The sequence below is a fragment of the Elgaria multicarinata genome, chromosome 5 (genome assembly GCF_023053635.1).
Source record: "Elgaria multicarinata webbii isolate HBS135686 ecotype San Diego chromosome 5, rElgMul1.1.pri, whole genome shotgun sequence".
Lineage (NCBI taxonomy): Eukaryota > Metazoa > Chordata > Lepidosauria > Squamata > Anguidae > Elgaria > Elgaria multicarinata.
Window position 1 is genome coordinate 43829799 of NC_086175.1, and position 22005 is coordinate 43851803.

General features: G+C 41.0%; 1 protein-coding gene across 1 annotated transcript; it reads right to left on the reverse strand.

The window, feature by feature from the left end:
* Positions 1-1230: 1230 nt before the first annotated feature.
* TMEM182 (transmembrane protein 182) lies at positions 1231-21587 on the reverse strand. The gene is made up of 5 exons (XM_063127484.1): positions 21347-21587; positions 20865-20964; positions 16298-16396; positions 8109-8246; positions 1231-1622 (listed from the first exon to the last, which is right to left on the reverse strand). Exons 1-5 carry the CDS (start codon positions 21485-21487, stop codon positions 1402-1404), a joined length of 699 nt encoding a protein of 232 aa, XP_062983554.1. The 5' UTR covers positions 21488-21587; the 3' UTR covers positions 1231-1401.
* Positions 21588-22005: the final 418 nt, after the last annotated feature.

Below are 22005 nucleotides of genomic sequence, written 5' to 3' on the forward strand. Positions count from 1 at the left end.
TGCACAAGCACCTCTGTCGGGACCAATTCGCACGCTATCTTCCTAATGAGGGGGGCACACATAAGAAGCAGATTCCTTCTTACAGGAAGCAGGACTGGTATTTGTGCATGAACAACAGAGCATTTGCCTTCTCCTTGCCTTGCCTCATGCTCCCATTAAGATACCTTACCTGCTGTGAAGCTAACCTGCGATAACAGTTGTACCTCACTTAGAGGCGGTGAATGTTCTCAGCTAAGCACACAGAATCTTCCTTTGTAAGAAGACTCAGAATGGGAGAATCCAGTCCTATGTCAGTTCAAGAAAAAGTAGCCATTACTAGAATGAGCAACGGGCTCTTCTTCCTTGAAGAGGATATATTTGTGGTGGATGTGAAGCAGCAGGTCTGACATTGCTGGAAGTGTGGATATTGGAGGGGTCTCCACTTACCAGCACCTGTTGGCTCTCCAGTGGCCTCTTTCCCTACCTAAAATGGCTAATATATGTGGGAAGGAAGCATAGCTTCCTGACACACCTGCAAATGTTCCTTTATTAAGTTGGCGTGTGTTGTGCTGGACCTCAGACAAAACCTACTTGTTTTACATGAATCATTCCATATTTATCTTTTGTGATCAACTTGGACAGGTAATGTTACAAAACGTGTTCATGCGTTGTGTGCTTCCAGGTGGAGAGGGCTCCTAGTGCTACCAAGGAAAAGGCATTGTGCAGCTATTCCATCTTCGACAGGTTGTTGTTTGGGAGTAAGAAAAAATATGGAAGAAGCAGGATGGTTACAACTGGGAGACATCATCATCTGGACCCCCCCCCCCTACAAAATTCCATGACTGAGGCAGGGTGGTTGCACAATGAAAGCTTCATCTGGAAGCACCCACGGAGTTCTGAAGGAATCTGAAAGGACTAAATGATGTTATTACCTCAAAAGAGAGTTTCACGTCTTTTATAACCTGAGGCTGCAATCCTATACACCAAGGATGGGGACCAGGGGCCATTCCCCCACCTGGTGATTTGCTGTCAATTGCCAGCAAACAGCTATGGAAGGCTAAAATGGCCAAATTTAGCTTGAAACTAGCTTGAATTCACCATCTTAGCTGTCTGTAGCAGTTTGCACACCACAGGTGCTTTTGCTGTGACTGCCTTAAATTTCAGCAGTGTAGCAGGGGGCGGTGGTGTGGGCAGCAGGGCCCTTAGGTGGACCGTAGGCCACATGCTGACTGCATCTGCTGTGCACCCTTACCTGGAAGCAAGTCCCACTGAACTGAGTAGGACTTACGTCTGTGTAGATATATGCAGGATTGCAATAGTCACCAAAGCAGATCTAGAATGGCACCAACACACACTCTACTATGTATAAAAATAGGTTTTTCAGCAAAGCTTCAGTATGAGTCCAATATTTCAAACAACTCACTAAGAGTGCAGGTAAATTGTACGCCCTACCAGTAGGAACAGCATTCCTGAAAACATCGCAAAAAATATTCCGACCGGAGCCAATATAAAAGACCAGCCATAGCGCACATAGAGAGAAAAATCGGGACAGTCTGTTTTCTTCGTAATCACATAGTTTTCAAGATCAGCCATTGCCTGGACCCAGATGACATACAGCACAACCACCAGAGTGAATAAAATACCTGAAGAAGAAACAAAGATTTAGGAAAGATGCACGACTCAAGTAGTTTGAATGAATTAGTTTGTATCACAGAAATAAATAACAGGGATACCTGGGAGAGCCAATGAAAGACTAGACATTAGATCTATGGTTTGGGATGGAATGGAGTTGTAATTCAACATGTCTGGAGGACACCAGGTGGAGGAAGGCTAGTTTACAACATGAGAGAACACTGCAAAATAGCACTCCCACCCCATTTCTCAACTGAAGATTGAAGCGGTGTAGTACACTATAGCGCTGGAGGGCTAATAATCTTATTCCTCTGTACATGAAGACTAGGCCTCCCATGGAGTACAAAACCACCAGTCAGTTCTCCTGTGCAGGTCCCATTGTTATTATTATTTATTTTTATAGCACCATCAATGTACATGGTGCTGTACAGAGTAAAACAATAAATAGCAAGACCCTGCCGCATAGGCTTACATTCTAATAAAATCATAATAAAACAATAAGGAGGGGAAGAGAATGCACCAAACAGGCAGTATAAAAGTCCCACCAAAATGAAAGGGAACTACACAAGAGCGTTGTAGTTTGTGCAGCTCCCATTCATTTTACTGGTACACGAACAGGAGAATTTGTCTGTGAAATGTGCCCTGTGGTTCAGGTCAGTTCTGTCTCCGACATGGCACTCAAAACTGCTACTGCTTTGCATGATGGTGCTCTGGATTAATTCATCTTTAAACAACAACACAAAATTATTCTTGTCAATAGATTTTGGTGCCCTGGTTGATCTCTTTGGTTTGATTGCATGTAATATTCCTATATATATATATATATATATATATATATATATATATATATTTCCCAATAACTTTTAAGGATTCTATTAAACCGGTAAGTGATATTCATTTCTTATCAAACTTACTTGAGTCCCCCAGAACTGGCTCTAGCAACTTAGCTTGAAATCAGGTCATTTCTTTGCCAATAAAAATTTGGGAAAGACCCAGGGTCAGATTCAGTAATACCTGAACCCTTGAAGGCTAATCCCATATGGTAGGGATCTCTACAGGCCATTTTGTTTATTCAGGTTAATTCAGTTGACTGCCCTCATCATGGACTGAAGCCATTATAATTCCAAGGTGAAGAAGCAGCTATAGCAACTTTTCAACTGTAGGTGCATCACTTTGCTACTAGTAGCTGGCAAAATGTATGATATCTATGTAAACAGGAATCTCTTGGACTGAGGCTGAAAGTGTGCTGAGAGATCAGTGATTGGGGTTCAGAAACAGCAAGTCAGCATTTAGCCATGATCTTAAATCATCTAGCTGTGAAATATATAGTTTGGTAACAACAGCCCATATGTTGCCTCTGTAGATTTGAGATTTACCTTTGATTCAGTTCCAGAGGGTATGTGGTTTCTTTCTTCTAGTGATAAAAGATTGTTGTATCTTATTATTTGCCTGTATCAGAATACTACAGTTCAAGTGACGTATGACCTGGAGTGTAATTTAACTAATCCCAGTCCTGGTATCTGCCAGGATTATAGACTTGTTCCCACTTTGTTTAATTTATAGATAAATGATATGATTGTGGCTTGTTCATCTTCTGCTTTTCACTTACCTAGGCTGGCTGAATCAAGAATTCTGCTGCTGTTGTATGTAGATGATCCTATTTTTCTATGCTTATCAAAAGTTAGTCTGAAACAACAGCTACATGCATATATGGCTTATTGTATGGTCAATTTGTTGGCCATTAATTTCAGTAAAGCGAAAGTTATGTTTTCCCCTGAGATTAGTAAATGGGTTTTTGGAGGCAAGACTATAAAGGTCAGTTTAGATATTTAGGTATTATTTTACATACTTCTGTTTCCAGGGCAGCTCATAGATGTTTGGCACCAGGGCAGCTCATAGATGTTTTGCACTATCTGTTTGAAATAGTGCTAAACCTATAATTTCTGTTTTGTTTTTAACACAAAGGAGGGGGCACATTATATTTCTGATGCTCTGCAGGCGTTTAATGCTGAGGTCCTCTTAAGTCATTTTCCAATCTGAATTTTAGGTTTTGACTCAGCTATGGAACATGTACTCTGAAATTGTTTGCATTCCCTTTTTGTTCACCCAGATGTGTAGTATTAGTTGTTTTACAATGAGAGGCTAGTTCAGCTGAATGCAGGGATTTGGCCCAAGCATTCAGATTTTGGTTAACATTTCTTCAGGTTATTTGTACCTTCTTCAGAAGGACACATATGATAGTGTATGATCAAAAGCCTTTCGCAGTAAATTTTAATTATCAGGCCGTTCTGTATTTTTTTTTTCTCTCCTCAGGATTATTGTTAGGCAAAATCTATTCCTGATACAAACACCAAACAAAAGACAGTCTGCCAATCCAAAGAAAAAAGAAAAACTCTGAACTTGGATAGTTTCGCATTTTCATCTCACACAAATTTCACGTAGCACCACCGCGACAACAAGAATAAAATCGAGTTTATTTTGGTTGCCCTTATGCTAAACACATTTACTTGGGAATAAGCACCTTTTTTGTTGTTGAAAAGAATAATGTAAATTAAAAGTAAAAATAATAAGTAAAGCATCAGAAACATTGTACATGCCTGGCTGTGTGCCCCCAGCTAGCTATAAAACAATTCTATATATAATTTAAAATAAGATTATCAAAGGATCATGTAGTAGTGATCAGTGTCAGACCTGGTGGTCCCAGCACATGTGTGTTAACCCTGGTGGTGAAGCTGGGCCTATCGGTCATTGCCTTGCTCTCTAAGAGGTCATGGGGGGTGGGGGTGGAGCTAGGTTGTGGGAGCCTGAACTAGGGCCCCGAGGTCCAGCCCTACCTCCATCACTGATTGACATCTATCTGCTTAAAATATTAGTCTGAATTTGAAATCATCCTCATCCAGTCCGCAAAGAAGATAAACCACCATAAAAGTCACGGGAAGCCTCGTGCCCACAAGAAACTTCAATCAGAACAAATTAACCTTGGCAGGATCTACACTCCTGCTTTAAAAGGGTTTATAACAGTAATGACCACTGTTGGGGCCCAGAACACACTCCATATACAGTTTTCAAACTGCTTTCAAAGTGTCATATCCTGGGGCATGTCTACACGAAGGGTTTGCCCCGGGGTGGCGCCGCAGTAGCAGCACATCATCTACATGACGCAGCCGCCATTGCAAAGCCATCTGGGGGCAAACCCTGGAAACTCCGCTCCAAAAAAGTCGGGTACTTAGCTGACTTTTTTGGCAGCGGAGGCTTGTCACAGCCCATGGTGCCCCATGATTGGTCACCATGGGCTGGACAGAAAAGGGGGCAGCCCCAAGCCTGTGTAAAAGTAAAAAAAAAAAAATGGCAGGAGGAAAGGAATGGGGCCGTTTCTGCCCCCCTTTAAAAAATATTATCTCCATCTGGTTCCCCCCCTCTCCTTGCGTCCTCTTCTGGCTGCCTAGTTCCTCCCCCCCCCCCGTCGTTTTTTATTTTTACTATCTATATTTGCACAGATACAAACAATAAAATAAAAAATGGGGGGAGGAGCAGCCCCGTTTCTCTCCCCCCTTTTATTTCTTTCACTTTTACTGAGCAGGAAACTTTGCACTTGCGTTCCTTCCCGTCCAGATGGCAGGAAGAAATGCAAGTGCAGGAGCAAGGCACTCTCGCAGCGGGGCCTGCTTGGTGTAGATCTGGCCCTCATCTCTGTAAAACCTGCCTTTCTAGGAGTAGTATTCAGTCAAATAATTTGCTGAAGTCACTTCCTATATACTTAAACCTGAGTGGGAACTTCTAGCCCTCTGGATGTCCTTCCACTATCCCTATCTGTTGGCCATGTGGGCTGGGTTTGATGGGGGAATAAGAATCCAAGAACATCTGGAGGGCCACAGATTTGGGTGCAATCCTAGGCACGTTTAGACAGCCGGCTGGGGATTGCTGGAAGTTGTAGGCCTTTTTTTTCTGTCCAAACATGCCTAGAATAGCACCCTTAAACTATTAGTATTTGCTAGCCTCTCCTCTTTCGAAACATTAATCATGCTTGAAAAGTTTTGGAAGGATCTACTGCTAGCCTAATTGTAATGTCAGTTCTTTATGAAGGGGAATGAGCCAAACAGAATGTATTTATTTTGGGAGGCCTCTTATGCTGACAATTGTCAAGAACGGCCATAGCCAATGTTTTCAAGCCCAGTAGCTGAGATTAACCTCATCCCCACCATTAACTTCAAGCAGCACGCATTTTTAGAAACATTTCAGACTGCGGCATATTTCTTCATTTTCAGCTTGTTAGACCTTTGCTTGGGGCACGAATGACTGTTGTTTAGTAAAACAGATTTTTTAAAAAGCTGCAATGAATCACAAACGACTGGGGGAAATTATTTCTAAAATGTAAAATACGTGTCTGAGGGAGATTAGGATAAATAAGCACTTATTCTCTCTCTCCCTCCCTCCCCTTTCCTTTTCTATTTTTCTATTTTGCTTTTAAAGTAAACCCATGTTTGATACACAGTGCTGTGCAATGAGATAAGACACGGGGTTCTCTGAGGTCAGCTGTTTCTGTCATTAACATTTATTTTATTTTTTGAATCTGTTTCCCTCATATACTTCTGCTTATTCCTAAAGCCGGGTGGGGGAGAAAGAACACAGAACCTTTAGAAATGCCTGTGAATTGAACAGCAATTTCCTGGCCTTCCTTATTCTTCCCAAATGGCAATGCCGTCCACTCATCAGCAGTGAATGGCTGTTTATGGCACAAACCTTCCATGATTTAGACATGAAGTCAACAGGTGCTGAGCAGAGTGACAGCAACCTCAGGCTGGTGGGGCCTATAATAAATTTAGAACTATGCTGATTTGTAAGCAATTGTTTACTTCACAGACTTTGTTCTCACTGTGGATGTTGCCAGGAGACACAGTGATACTTTTTATACAAACAGAAATATCAAAGAAGTTCCACTCCTGAGGTCCACGTTACTGCAGCAAAAAGGCACAATTTAGCATCAACTGAGTGGCACAGGAAGACCCCAGTGACATAGCTGTCTCCGTAACAATAGTTTCTAAAAGCAGGAGCCAATGCCATGAGCGTCATCAGATAGCGTGGGTGGGCGGGGAAATCGCATTTCCCTACCGTCAGTTTTCTGTCCCACAATAAGGACAAGCAGCTTCCTCTTTCTTCGCATGGAGAAGAAAGTGGAAGCAGCAACGGCCACGTGGCCCATTCAGTGGGTGTTTTTATCATGCTGATTTTCCTTCATACAGCAGGACATGGCAGCAAGTTTCATCTCGAATATAAATAAATCGGATTTACCAGGTCTTATTTTGTTGCAAAGAATAGAGCAGAAGGAGCGGCAGACATGTGGGAAGCGGATGGCATCATCAAAAGGACCCGCAAAAAACTGTGAGTGGCCAGTTTATGATTCTCATTGTTAAAACAGGCAACTCATTTTACTGACTGGAAAAAAACACATCTTGTGTTGTCCACAAGGTCAAAACGTAAGTTTTCTTGGCCAAGTAGGAATTTCAATTCAGATATTTCAGATCCAAGCTGGACATTCTACTTCCTGGAACACATCTCACAGATGAATCACAGACCACCAAGGGAACTGTGCGAGTAAGATGTTCCAGATTGCTGAGTAGCCATCTTTCTTTTTTCTTGCCATTATAATTCTTCCAAGGGGTGGTGTTAATTTCTATAAATGCTGCTGGGAGATTGATAGGGAACACTAAAACAGGGTGGGCAACTTATGGCCTTCCAGATGTCAGGGATGCTTTAGGGTGGATTCCTGCATTGAGTGGGGGGTTGGACTCGATGGCCTTATAAGCCCCTTCCAACTCTACTATTCTATGATTCTATGTTTGGGCCTATAACTCTCATCAGCCTTAGTAAGCATAGCCAATGGTGAGGACTTATAACAGTAGTAGGCCAAAACATCCAGAGGGCCACAAGTTACCCATTCCTGTAATAGTACTGTTGTTTAACATGCATAAATATTTGATATTCTAATTTTTTGAACTATGAATATATGCATATTGACTAAAACCCAAAGATTCAATATATGGCCCAAATGTATGCCTTTGGGTACAATCCATCCAGCTCAGTACCTGTTGAAGTGGAGAGTAGGGGTTGGATCCAGATTTAGCTGCATGCAACTGCACTGGTAGAAGTAGACTTCCCCACCCTTTTCTTCCCAGGACAACTCCTCCATCCTCCTGAAAATGCTACACAGAGGGTCAGGGGACCCCTATTAAATGGGCAGGCTCCAACAGCAGAGCCCTTCTGTAAAAGGATGACAGATCCCAGATCCATCCCTAGGTGTGTTATGAGCTTTCTCATTCAGTATCCATTTCTTTCAGTGAACCTTGTGCAAGAAAACTCCCAGTTGCTTGTGAATTGTTGGGTTTATTAATTATTCTTTTCACGTCAAGCATACCAAATGGTGGGCACTCTTTTAGGATAAAGGGAGTTGGCTTGGAACAATAATAGGGTGACTGAGCTTGTATAAACATGTCACTTACCAGCAGTGATGAAAAATCCTCCCCCTGCTTTGTACAGCACGTGGCTCCCAAACGGTGCAGCACAGATGATGAAGAAGCTAGCAACAACCACAGTGACAACTCCCAGCAGCATGACCACTGACCAAAAGCCACGATAAACTAGAAATTATCCCGGTAGGGAGGGGGAAAGATACAGAAAAGATATTTTTCAAAACCATCTTTAGAATGCAAGGCAATTTTATGAAAACAAGCCTCTACCTACCCACTCTGTTCACACACATTTTAATTCTCATTAGCAAGATGAACATTTATTTGAACATGGCTTCCTCTATAACAGTATTATAAGATCCTTTGCTAGACCTGAACACCAAATCCTATCAGATAATCTTGGAATATAATGATGTATGCTATGAAACCCTATTGTTGCTTGGTATCTACAGTAGATGCATGTGGTAAATAAGTTCATTTACTTGGTCAATGGAAATCGTTCATAAAATGGTGCGCTGAAACCTAGCCAAGATTCTTCTAGATAATTATATGGTTTCACTAGCAGATACAATTGATTTCACCAAAGTAGAAACAGAGACAAGGAAGAAAAGTACATTTGGGAATTCTTAAGGCAAAGCCATGATAAGTACTCAGAATCCTTACTCCTTAAAAATAAAAAGTGAGACCTTTTAAGAAATATATGCATTTCATAAAATGCATTTATATATGATTTTTTAAGAAACAAAATTAGAAACATAGAAGAACAAGGCAAAATACGTATCTAAAGAGCAAGGCAAATTTGCCTATCATCGGAGTCATTCAAACAGTAAAGTTCTTTGTATATTATTCAAATCAAAATGCAAAATTACAGAATCTCATTGAGCCAAGGGCAAGCAATGCTGAAATAATGGAAGCAGCTGGTGATAAATGGGCTGAGAGTTTTGTGACATATGGTGGCCCAAGAAAAAAAAAGGTTCATAACAATAATTTAGCTGGCTAATTACACATCTATTTTCAGAGACACTTTACGAAGACTGTGGTCATAGAAATAAATTCATTTTATAAATTATAAAAAGGGGATATTAATTCTTCCTGTTAGATAAATTATGAGTTGTTATATGTTTTCCTAGAGCTAAAATGTATGAGATAATCAAAAAAGGTAGACCCCTGTAACAGAAATGACAGCTAAAGTTTAATATGCAGACATCAAAAGGAGTTTAATATGAGGTAAGTTATTAATAACATTGAGCTAAGAGAAGCTATACTCATTCAACCAATCTTATGCGACTGAAGATGTCTGATAAATTGTACAATATATAAAAAACTAGGATTCCATATTGTATATATTATCTTTAACAGAAGTAGATATTGATATTTCATGACATATGTTGAACTATTATGCAAATATATACAATTCTAAAATTGTAACATATGACTGATGATCTATATTCCTTATTTTTAATTATTGTAGGATATTTCATTGATATTTTTTTAAAAAAAAAAACATTCCCTGATGAACATACCAGCTTGCCACACATTTGTATTACTATGTTTACTAGTCTGCTTTTGATAGCCACTTGTTGAAATTCTGTCATGGCCACAGATAAAAATTGCAAAAGTAAATAGAAAGTCATTCAGCAAAAATACTTTTACCCAACAGTTTTTTCTTCCAGAAAAAAAGAAAAGAAAGAGAGGCTGAAAACACTAAAAAAAATGTGAAAAACAAAGATTTTTGGGAAACAAGAAACATTACAGACATGTTATGACTTCAAACAATTGTTTTCATCCTTGGTTTTTGTACTGTTGTAGTTGTCTTGGTATGTTATTGTTGGGTGCTTTGGGAAAAATGAATTGAAAAAACAATCATACATTATAGAAACTATAATTTCATTGGGCATATTCAACAAAATATTACAATATTTTTAAAATAAAAATTGGGAAAAGTAGGGTGTCTTGATAGCCACCAAGAAAGGTGTCCGGGGACACCATGTTGCCTACCCCGGTCTAAATTAAGTCCCAATCATTTCAATGGATCTATTCTAAATAGGACTAACATTGGAAACAACATTGTGAGTTTGGACAACACTTTAGGCAATGGGGGAGGGAATAGGCAACTCACAGTGTGTTATGTTGCCAGTACGCCCCACACGACATGTTGTCCCATCCCGCATCGTGTGGTTGAAAGCCCTATCGTCCTTTCAGGCGGCTGGTGCTCCACCCTCAGTCCTCCCAGCCCTATCCTATCATACATTGCAAGTTCTGCTGGCTGTACAGGAGTGGCTGGGGAACTTTCGGCTGCTCCTGCTGAAGAAGTCTAGGGCCAATGGAAATAACGCACGGTACACACAACAGAGCCTGCCACACAACATTTTAATCAATGGGTCTTCGGATAAGCAATGGAGCAGCCCGTTGTTTTTCTCCGTGGGTTAACGGGGGGAAATAGCATACCGTGAGCTGTATGCCCGTTCTGTCCTCCCTCACGACATGATAAGCAACACAACGGACAATTGTGTTGCTTATTGCATCATCTGAACCCAGCCTGTGTGGTCCATACCCTCAGTGTTGAGATGGCCCTGTCCCTCACACCTATGAACCATAGCTATCATGGTGGTGGGATACCTAACGGGGCTTTTAAAAATTGGCAGTATTTTATAGGATTTTTCTTTACATGGTATGTTTCTTTATAATATTCCACAAACTTTAAGATTGTCCAGGACCACAAAGGCTTTTAAAAAGAGGTGCCTTAACTTTGGAATTCTCTTTTGCTGGAGATTCACCAAAGCTGGAGCTTGTCTTCAAGGAGCAGTGTAAGTTATTTTCATTCAAACCATCTTATAGTGACCAGGAATAGTGAGAGATAGGGCTAGATTAAAATAATTAGCATATTGCTCTCCTCTCTGAGACTTTGGGGTGGCCAAAATATACATCCAATTAATTACTGCCCAGAATATTTTATTTCTATAAAGTTCTTCCTTTTCCCTTATGTATTTAGCAATTGCCTTCAGAGATTTGATTTGTATCTCACCTTTCTACCCAAAAATGGCACTCAAGGCACAATTAAAATAGATTAAAACCATAAAATGATGCATTAAAATGCAATAAAAACAGCAATTACAAGGACAGGATTTAAAAGATTACTGTATAAACATGAGGTTAGGTGCAATACCTAAATGCCTTATAAATGGTCCCCTCACAAGTAAAGCAGATATATTTGCAATATTTATATTCAAGGTATTTCCAAAGTAGAGTGCTGTAAGAAAGGAGTGTAGTAATTCAACCAGTGCTGTGCATTTTAGGTGTGACTACTCTGTGTTGTTGCAACAGGATAAGAGAGAGTAGTTTCCATAACTTAGCTCCACAACATTTTTCTTCGTCATGTCACAGCACTTGCTTTGGCAATGTTCTACAAAGCTAAAAATATAATAATGTTGGGAACAGTACAAGAGGATAAGAGGGAATGAACTTGACATAAGTCTGATTTCTGCCGTAGCGATATCACCAGCCACAAGAATAATAAATTATCCCTTAATGCCCTTCACAGAATCACAGCACTTGCAGGATTAGGAGCAATCCTGAAATTGATCTGGTCCTATGTCATTTGGCAAAGTGTGATGCTAGCGTTCCTATGCATACTCAGATTGTTGTTCAAGGAAGATATGAGGTTTGCCAATCGTCTGGGTGTGCAACACAGCCTCCTTCCCTACAAAGGGTTCTCAGTGTCGGTCCACTATCTATATTTTTATTTGATCTGCCTACTTCTTTCCCCTACCCCTCTGAAAAATAAGAACATTCCAAGCCAAAATGCCAGTGTTTAAAATTAATGAATTGCCCACAGTAATTTTTGTCTTTATTAAAGTATGGATTGGGCTGGGAGTCGAAAATTGCTGTTTTTCTAAATGCAATCGCAACACCAACCTGTCCACTGTGGACAGGCATAATGCTACTGTGCCTTTTCAGGGTAATTTTTCCTTTAAACGGAAAGCTTCCTGTTTGCAGAATCAGTCCATTTCGTTCCCAGTATCCACCCTGCCCTCTTTTGTATCTAGTCATGCTAGGCAGGGCTCCTGCAGCTTTAATTTTTGTGATGAAGAAATTTCACCTGGTGCTGCGTGCATACAAATGGTACCTGCTGAAATTCCCATCATGAAAACAACTTTTCTAAACATTTCTTTCATATCTCAAAAATACAAAATCTGTAAATACCTCTGTCTTCCTTTTCATATGGTCACCCTAGGTAAGCTGATTAACCTTTTAACGAGGCTATGATCTGGTTCATACACTTAATGGTAATCCATGCTTTATATTATCCATGGCTAACCAATGGTTTGTTCGCTTACTCAGGGTTTGTCTGGCAGACAATCAAACAATCCATGGCTTGTTTTCTCAATCCCTAGATGGTTTGTTGCCCTCCTCCCTGTATCACAAAAGTCTTTGCGGCATTGTAGTACTGGCATGAAGAGGAAGTTGCGGTTGTTGTTTTACCATTCTTGCTCACCACCTCTGTTGCAACCCATGAACTACCTGCAGTTCTGGGTTCACAAGTAATGGCAACCCATGCCTTAAACAATCCATTAAACATCCTGGGCATTATTTCTGGGTTGTTCATGGTTAACAAAGCATCATTTTTTGTGCAGATGGGTTCACACATCGTGGCAACCCAGAATTCAATAATACATGGTAAAATAAACTATAGCTTAGCATTATGCGCAAACCAGGTGTATCAGTCTGATTAAAATCAGTCTGGATGAGTATTTAACCAATTGTTTCATCAATATTTACATATTTCAGAACCTCAGTTATTGAGGATGCCTTTTTGAAGCTTCTGAAAGCAGGTAGCAATTTTTAGGAAAGGACCAGTTTCTCAGAAGTGTGGCACAGCTTACTATTAAATTGCCAAAAGCTATTTGTCACTGCTAGCAGAAAAGAATAGGCTATATCCAATGGTGGCTTTGCCTTAGTGGAAAGCACACTCACTTGTGCACATTGAGGCACCCAGTTTTTGCCACCGACCCTCATTTCCCACCAAAAGCTGCTTCCAAGGGTTGGGAGACCCTCTAGAGCAGAATGGGGTATGGTATGAAGCACTGCAGGAGGTGGGATGAATCAGTGAAAATCAGGTGCGCTGACAAGTGAGCAGAAATGCTTTCCGCTAAGGCCACCATTGGATACATAACTAATTACCTTTATCAGGTTTGTTTTTCTCCCATTTGCAAGTATAGCATTTGGGATATTCCGCACTCATACATAGCACAGGCACATACAAGTTGTGGAAGAACCAATTTTAAGAGACATACTGATCTTGATTTCAGCTGAGTTGTCAGGTTCAGTTGCCTGTGGTTTCTGTCATTAGAAGGAAAGTTATGACAGTTTCGGCCTGAAAGCAATTATATGGAGCTAGAAAGAAAAGCTATCTTTACTTTTCTGTTTTATCAACATTGGGTGGGCATTAGACAGACAGCATGTGTGTGATTAATTACACTGGATAATGCCTGCAATTCAATTTACATTTACTTGGGAGTAAGCCTACTTGAGCTCAGGGAGTAAATTTATATAGGATTGGGCCCTTGTTTTATGTCCACTTGCAAAAGGGACATTTATATGTGCCTAATACCATTGCGGCTGGAATCAAGGGATGTAACAAGAGACATTCTGAAGACAAATGGAATGCACAGTATCCACCAGTGACAAATACGCAGAGAAATGTAAGGCACTTAAGACTTGGAACATGTATAATTTGCAGCGCACTCACATTGTAAGCAAGGCTGACAAATATTTTACCACATAGTTCTTGTATTAGAAATTAGGTACAGCAGTGAGACATGGCTAGCTGAGGACACAGAAAGGGGTTCTAGAGGAGAACGTAGGTTCCCAAAGACAAACATTTGTATTATATCAATTGCCCTGTAGTAATTATTGAATTTCTCCATTATGGTGAAATAAGTGTTAATGGTGGTGCCTAAAAATAAGTGTTAAAATTCTACATTTTTAATAGTCCAGAGTTTTAAAATATGGACATTATTTCATCACAATGAAGATCTTAAAATCATAATTAGCAATGAGATTGGCCCTCATGAAGAAATTAAAGATGAGTGTTTCTGAGTCTGAGTTCTTGCTAGAATTATTAACAGTTCAGTCCTATACATATTTACTCAGAAGTAAATATGTATAGTAGCACTTAAACTGGATTCAATTTATTCTCAGATAAATTAGTATAGGATTGCAGCCTGTCTGTTAGTAGCCAACAATAATAGCAAATTTCTTACAATGCTTTGTTAGATGAGGGGGACTGTTTAGAATGGGTTAATGAATGGCTACACATAGAAAGTATAGTCCCTTGGAGAAAAGAATAGAACTGACATACAGCTAAACTCCATTTATCACATTATTGTGGAAAAAGATATTTTAAGATCAAAGATAATGCAATCATATTTTAATTACTGAAGTCTCAGTGTAGATACAGAACTAGACTATGCCCTGGGAAATTTCCAGTACCATTGGTAATTCACCATTCTTTTCTCACAACGAAATTGGTTCATTTAAATTTGGGGAAAGATATAACTAGATAGATACACTTCATTAAAAACAAGATAGTAAGATCATATGCATATATTCAAATTAGACTGTTTTTGGAACAGAAAAAAAACCTTTAAAAGTTTTAAAGCCATTTAAGTCAATTTGAAACAGAACTAATCAATAAACTTAACACACAAGTCTAAAATAGCATATTACTCCAAATCAAATCACATTAAATAGAAGCTTACACATGATAAAATTGGGGGTGATGAGGTGGTGAAATCTAGATAGAATGATTTTTTCCCCATCAGAAGTGAATATTTATCGAAGGCAGCATATAATCAATTTATATGCACAAATTTAAGAAAAGTTGTTATTATTATTTATGAGAAAGAAATAACGGTAATGACAAATTATACTCATTTAAACTTGTAGAATAAGATTTTGAACACATCTTTTAAACATTTGGGCCATTATAATGCTTTATGATCATCTTAAAGATCATCTTAAATATGCCTTTTCATATTTAAAGGCTTACTTAGCATCTGACAGTACACTTCTAGATATGGGTATATATTTTTTCCTCTGAAAAAGATCTCGTTTGAGTTCAAACACATTTGGCATCTTGTAGTACCTAATAAATCTATTTAGATCCATATCAGTTGGTTGCCATCACATGGGTTAGGATATTGTGTTCTAATGGTTGCTCCTGAATGTATAGAACATATGGAGCTGGATTGAAAGGAGAGGGTTTGAATTCCATTCACAGAAACAGTCCTTCCATTTGTGGAAGAGCATGTTTGGATCCAACCCAATATGTAAACCAGACCGTAAGTAACAAAACCTTCAGAAATTGATTGAGAAGTCTTAGTTCAGAAGAAATGATAGCCTTTGGACTCCTTTCTAGTCTCATTTAAAGCAATGTGAAAAACTGAGGGCACAAGCCAAGGTCACAGACAGAAGACAACTTGTGCAAGAGGACTTTCTCTCTCCTCTCCTCTCCAGCCCTCCCCACCCCCACCAAATCAGCTTCAGAGGGTGCCCCAATCCCCCAACAAATTTGGAAGATTTACAGTTCTGGTTGTCCTGATGGAATCAGTTCCTGATGGAAAAACCTCACTGAATCCTACTCTGGCTAATTTCGATATATGAAAGCTACAACTTATGTTTTCAGCACTGTACACAATTGATGTTTAGCTGACCCTGAAAGGCAATTCATATATTACATTTACTATCTATCCAATGCTGAAGTGTAACTGTGTGCTGTGTTAAATGCCAGATCTCAAAAGTCCCAGTAACAGGAATGGTGGACCTGTGACCCTCCGAACACTCTTGGACTCCAGTTTCCATCAGCCAGCATGGCTGGGATAAAGGGAGTTGTAGTACAACAACATCTGGAAAGCCACAGGTTCCCCGCTCCTGCTCTATAATGATAGCTTGAACTTTTATGGTGTAACCCTATCCACACGTACTACTGAGTGAGCCCAACTGAAGTCAGTGGTACTTACTTCTGAGTCAACATGCATAGGATTGTGCTGTAAGTATCAGATGTATCATTTTGCAGGAAAATTGCAGGCATTGATAGATCATATCACTGTCCACCTAGTTTTGGGCTCTCTTTCTATCAACATAGATGTCTCTGGGATCTTGCAAGCACATTATTAAAGTGATAGCCCTTCTCACACACCAGTGAGCAAGAGAATACTTACTAATTGCAGAGTCATAGGCAGTTGAATTGTGCTGATCTCGGAGGAGAGGAAATGGAGAGAGGTAGGCATGGGTGCAGTTTTTGGAAGGTGACTGGTTAGCTGAAAAACAGCAACACACTTTAAGCCACTGTCTTGCATTTACATAAAAGGACAACTTTTTCTATTCGGACAATCTAAGAGAGGCTTATAGAGCAATGGACGGGTCTCCATACATCTGGTCTCCAAAAATCTGTATCAAAGTGTGTGTGTGTGTGTGTGTGTGTGTGTGTGTGTGTGTGTGTAGGGGGGGGCAAGGTGCTTGAGCGGGTGGTTGCAGGACAACTCCAGGCACTCTTGAATGAAACGGATTATCTAGATCCATTTCAATTGGGTTTCAGGCCTGGTTTTGGAACGGAAACTGCCTTGGTCGCCCTGTGGGATGACCTCTGTCGGGAGAGAGACAGGGGGAGTGCAACCCTGTTGGTTCTCCTGGACCTCTCAGCGGCCTTCGATACCATCGACCATGGTATCCTTCTGGATAGGTTGTCTGAGCTGGGAGTTGGAGGTACTGCGTTGCAGTGGTTCCGCTCCTACTTGGATGGCCGATTCCAGAAGGTGGTGCTGGGGGATTATTGCTCTGTGCCGTGGCTCCTAAGCCATGGGGTTCCGCAGGGCTCTATCTTATCTCCTATGCTGTTTAACATATACATGAAGCCGCTGGGGGAGGTTATCCGGAGATGTGGACTGAGGTGTCATCAATATGCGGATGATACCCAGTTCTACCTTTCCTTTTCATCAAACCCAGGTGAGGCAGTGACTGTTCTGAACCAGTGCCTGGGCACAGTAATGGACTGGATGAAGGCTAACAAACTGAGACTCAATCCAGACAAGACAGAGGTACTGTTAGCGGGTGGTTCATCTGTCCGGCGAGGTGATGTTTGCCCTGTCCTGGACGGGGTTGCACTCTCCCTAAAGGATCGGGTCCGTAGTTTGGGGGTGCTCTTGGATCCAGAACTGTCACTTGAGGCACAGGTGAACTCAGTGGCAAAGAGCACCTTTTATCAGCTTAGGTTGATATACCAACTACGCCCTTATCTGGACAGAGATAGCCTAGCTACAGTTATCCATGCTCTGATAACCTCTCGCTTGGATTACTGCAATGCGTTATACGTGGGGCTGCCTTTGAAAACGGTCCGGAAGCTTCAGCTGGTACAAAACAGGGCAGCCCGTTTACTAACAGGGACTGGCCGGCGAGATCACATGACGCCAGTCCTTTTCCAGCTTCATTGGCTGCCAGTCCAGGTCCGGGCCCAATTCAAAGTGCTGGTATTGACATTTAAAGCCCTAAACGGTTTGGGGCCAGGTTATTTGAAGGAACGCCTCCTCCCATATGTACCTAACCGGACCTTAAGATCATCTACAGGGGCCCTTCTCTGTGAGCCCCTGCCAAAGGAAGTGAGGCAGGTGGCTACTAGAAGGAGGGCTTTCTCCGCTGTGGCACCCCGGTTGCGGAACGAGCTCCCCAGAGAGGTCCACCTGGCACCTACACTGTACTGCTTTCGTCGCCAGCTGAAGACCTTTTTATTCACTCAGTATTTTAACACTTAATTTTAACTTAAATTTAAATTTTACTGTTCTAATTCTGTGTTTTAATCTTATATCAATTTTGCTGTGTGGTTTTATCCTGGTTGCGCTTTTTATACTGTATTTCGTAATTGTGTTTTTAACCTGTTGGCTGTTTTATTGTGGTTTTAATTTTTGTGAACTGCCCAGAGAGCTTCGGCTATTGGGCGGTATAAAAATCTAATAAATAAATAAATAAATAAAGTCTCTGGGGGCTCTACATTAGAAGCACATTGTAAAACTGCTCAGCTTCATGACTTGGTTTGGCTAATGAATGCTTAAGCCAATGTGCAAAAATATGGAGACAGTTAAATTAGTAGAAAGTGCAAATGGACGGGCCAGGGAAAGCCATGCTGGGAGTTGTGGTCCAACATATCTGCATAGCACCAGGTTAGAAAAGACTGCTCTAAACTTTAAGGACATGTTCCAATTTCCTTGCCATTTATTCCAAAATGACATTTCATTCAGCATATACATTATACTTGTAAGAGAAACAAGGTAACAGCAGCTGCTGTGAAAATGGCAAATTCCATGTTAGGCGTAATTAGGAAAGGCATTGAAAACAAATCAGTCAATATCACATTGTCTTTGTACAAATCCATGATGTGACCACATTGGAATGCCGTGCCGAGTTCTGGTATTGTAGAGTCAGAAAAAGTGCAGAAAAAGCCAACTAAAATTATTAGCTGCTGGGACGGTTACAACATCCAGGACTGATTAGCTTACAGAAAAGGGAAGTGAGGGGAGAGATGATAGAGGTGTACAAAATTATGAATGGTGTGAACAACATAAGAGCCATGCTGGATCAGACCAAGGGTCCATCTAGTCCAGCATTCTGTTCACACAGTGGCCAACCAACCATAAGCAGCATATGAGTGCAACAGCACCCTCCCGCTCATGTTTCCCAGCTACTGGTGTACACGGGCATACTGCCTCTGATACTGGAAGTAGCATATAGCGATCAGGACTAGGAGCCATTGGAAGCCTTTTCCTCCAGGAATTCGTTTAACCCGTTTTAAAGCCATCCAAATCAGTAGCCATCACTCCATCTTGTGGTAGCGAAGGGCCACATACTGAAATATCATCATGGTAAATGCCACGCTTCCATTCCAATCATCCACCCTCTCCTCCAGGCAACCCCACAATCCCTGGCATGGGGACCACATCTGCCTTCTCATTACTTTCGCTACCTCTCCGTTTGCATCCTAGGGTGTCCTGTTTATTTGAAGGACGGTTTCATCCAAGTCCAGTTTAAAGATGAAGAACCGTAAGAAGGGAGAGCAGCAGAGGTCTTGAAGTTGCCCATCCACAGCTAGCAACTGGAGAGCAGGGCCGAGCAAGTGCACAGACCACCTGATCACAATTGCCCGTGCTAGAATGAACTCTGTTGTATTTTTGTTTAAATCACTGTAGGCCTTTTGACGTTGGTATCTATACATCTAAATTAGCATGTGCAACTTTTATGCAAATCGGTGTTGTCTTTTGTCCCATTTTTTGGTGATGCCTCCTTGGGGCCATTCTACCTTAGTCTGAAAAGCAGGGAGCAGCAGGAACATGGGCAAAGCTTTTGTACACCGTGGTACTAGGTACATTAGGTGGTTGTGCAGTGCTGCTATGCTACTGCGTTGTTTTAACGAATGATGTGGTTTCAAATTATGCTATTGCAAGCTGCCGTGAGCATTTTATAGGAAGGTGGGATACACACAGTTTAATAAAACATTCAGTAACTTCTATTCACTTTTATACAGTGCCCAGGTATCATTCTTCGATTTCTCAAACATTACAAGCAACTCACATTTATTCCCTCCTGTTTTGTATATCATCTGTTTTCATTACTATTTATTATTGTTACAGTGCCCAGAAAAACTAGGTGGTCTACAAAAAGAAAAAAAAAGGGGGGGGAAACAGAGCCTGCCAGCCTGCAGGCTTAAAATCTAAATCAAAGACGTCTCATGCTAAAGCAGTGCATGAGAAAAGTGCAACTAAATCCAGAGGTGTTTTCCCATTTGCTCAAGAGCTCGTGCAACCTCTTGCATATGCAGACGTCCGCCAACTGCTGTAGAACCAATTATGTCGCAACGCGTGAACTCTTGTGCAAACATTTGTAGAAGGCCTTTGCGCAAGCTCTTGTGCCAGTGTCTGCGGAATGTCACTAGTGTCTATTTTCCTTCTTCCGTCAGTTCTGTGGGGGCAACCTTATGACTTTTCTTGGTCGCATGGAACGCCAAGTGACTGGAGCAAGTGTACTGGTTGTACAGGGCTCAAGTAGAGAGCGCTTGCTCTGTGGGTTATTGCAAACCAACATATTCTTGCACCTCCAAGGATATCTGTGACATCACAGATTCAGGAACTGGGGTCTTTATGGGTTGCATCCAATAGTGCAGGATGGCATCTCGTGGCAAAGCATGTTTCCCCTTCCAGCTGCAGCTCCCCAGCTCAGGAGGGTTGAGGGACCCTACAGAGGGTTACCAGGGGTTGCGGGGTCGGGTGGGGTGGAAGCCCTACAACCTGTTGGTTGTTTTATTATGGTTTTAATTTTTGTGAACCGCCCAGAGAGCTTCGGCTATTGGGCGGTATAAAAATGTAATAAATAAATACTGCATGAGCAGAATGTTAGCATGACATTGGCTGCAGCCCTATACAAATAGCTTGCTTTCTCTGCATGTAATGAATCAAGACAGACTTTATTTATTTCATTTATATTCCGCTTTTTTTCCTTTAAGGAACCCAAGGCGGCATACATAATCCTCCTCCTCTCCATTTTATCCTAGCAACAACCCTGTAAGGTAGGTTGAGCTGAGAGTCTGTGATTTCCCAAAGTCAACCAGTGGCTTTTCATGGCTGAATGGGGACTAGAACCCAGATCTCCCAACTCTCAGTCCAACACTTTATCCACTACACCACACTGGCTCAAAGAGAAGCAGCCATTCTAAGTAAAAAGCTCTGTGAAAAGGAGGATACTTACTGTACCAAAACTTCCACATGCTGTTATCATTCTCATCTACCTTCCCATCAAACCAGCACCTCCAGAAGAAACCCTCATGGTGGAAAATTATCTTCTCTTCCTGCAGGAAAGAAACACAACAGTTACATTTGTCTGCATGAGTACATGCACTGCTCTCTCCGCTGCGTGAATAGTCTTCTATGGGCAGTGAAAAAATCTAAACATTTTAGTACACATTTGCGGAGGGGAAAGCCATAGATTGATGGGTTGCAGGAATTTGGAATAACTTCTTAATACCTCTGTTGATTCCCAATGTATCTGACCAATGTCAGAATCAAATAAAATATTTTCCTGCATGTTAATGGGATTTAGATGAGACTCGCATTATACTATAGACAGAGTTTCTCCTGCATAAGTGAAATTTCTAGGCGAGGGAGAAACTAACATCTTTGTGATAGTACTACTGCAAGATACCATTCAAAGGAATAAAAATATATACTAACCGTGGTGTCATTCAGACCTTCTGAACACCTTCCAACTTCTGTAGCAAGGAGCCAATAGTCCGTACCAAAGGCCACTAAAAAGAACAAAATTCCTAGAGCTCCAAAGAGGCCTCCAAAAAATATCCCAACACTCAGTTTCATTGCTGATTTGGTTTTGTTTTCAAATACTGTTTTATATTTATAATATAGGTTTCTTAAAAAGAAGAATTGTCTTCCCTCAAAAAAAGAAAAGAAAAAAGAAAATGATGAGAAATTCTGTTGGGAAAAGTCTAATTGTCTTTAAATAACTGGTTGTTGTTGTTGTTTTAATCTTTCCCAATGGTTTTTTCCACTTTGTGCTGTGGCTTGATTTGTGTCCCATTAAAGTGCAATCTAACGAATGGACAGGGATTTCTATTTTAGGAGACTCCATGGAAGAGCTTGACAGTATTTCCCTCGGCTAGGCGTGGCCAGCCCAAAATAGCTGACCTTCCCTTAGCTGGGTATTGACTTGAAATATTGTTGCACTTGGTGCCTCAACAGACGTGGAAGGGGATGGAGTTACTGTGCCCTTGTTATTCAGCACAGGTTGGGTTTCAATATCTAGCGCCGGCAAGCAGTTCCAGCATGTACACCCTGCAATCAATGTATTTCCCTCCCATAAGCAGACAAGGAATGTT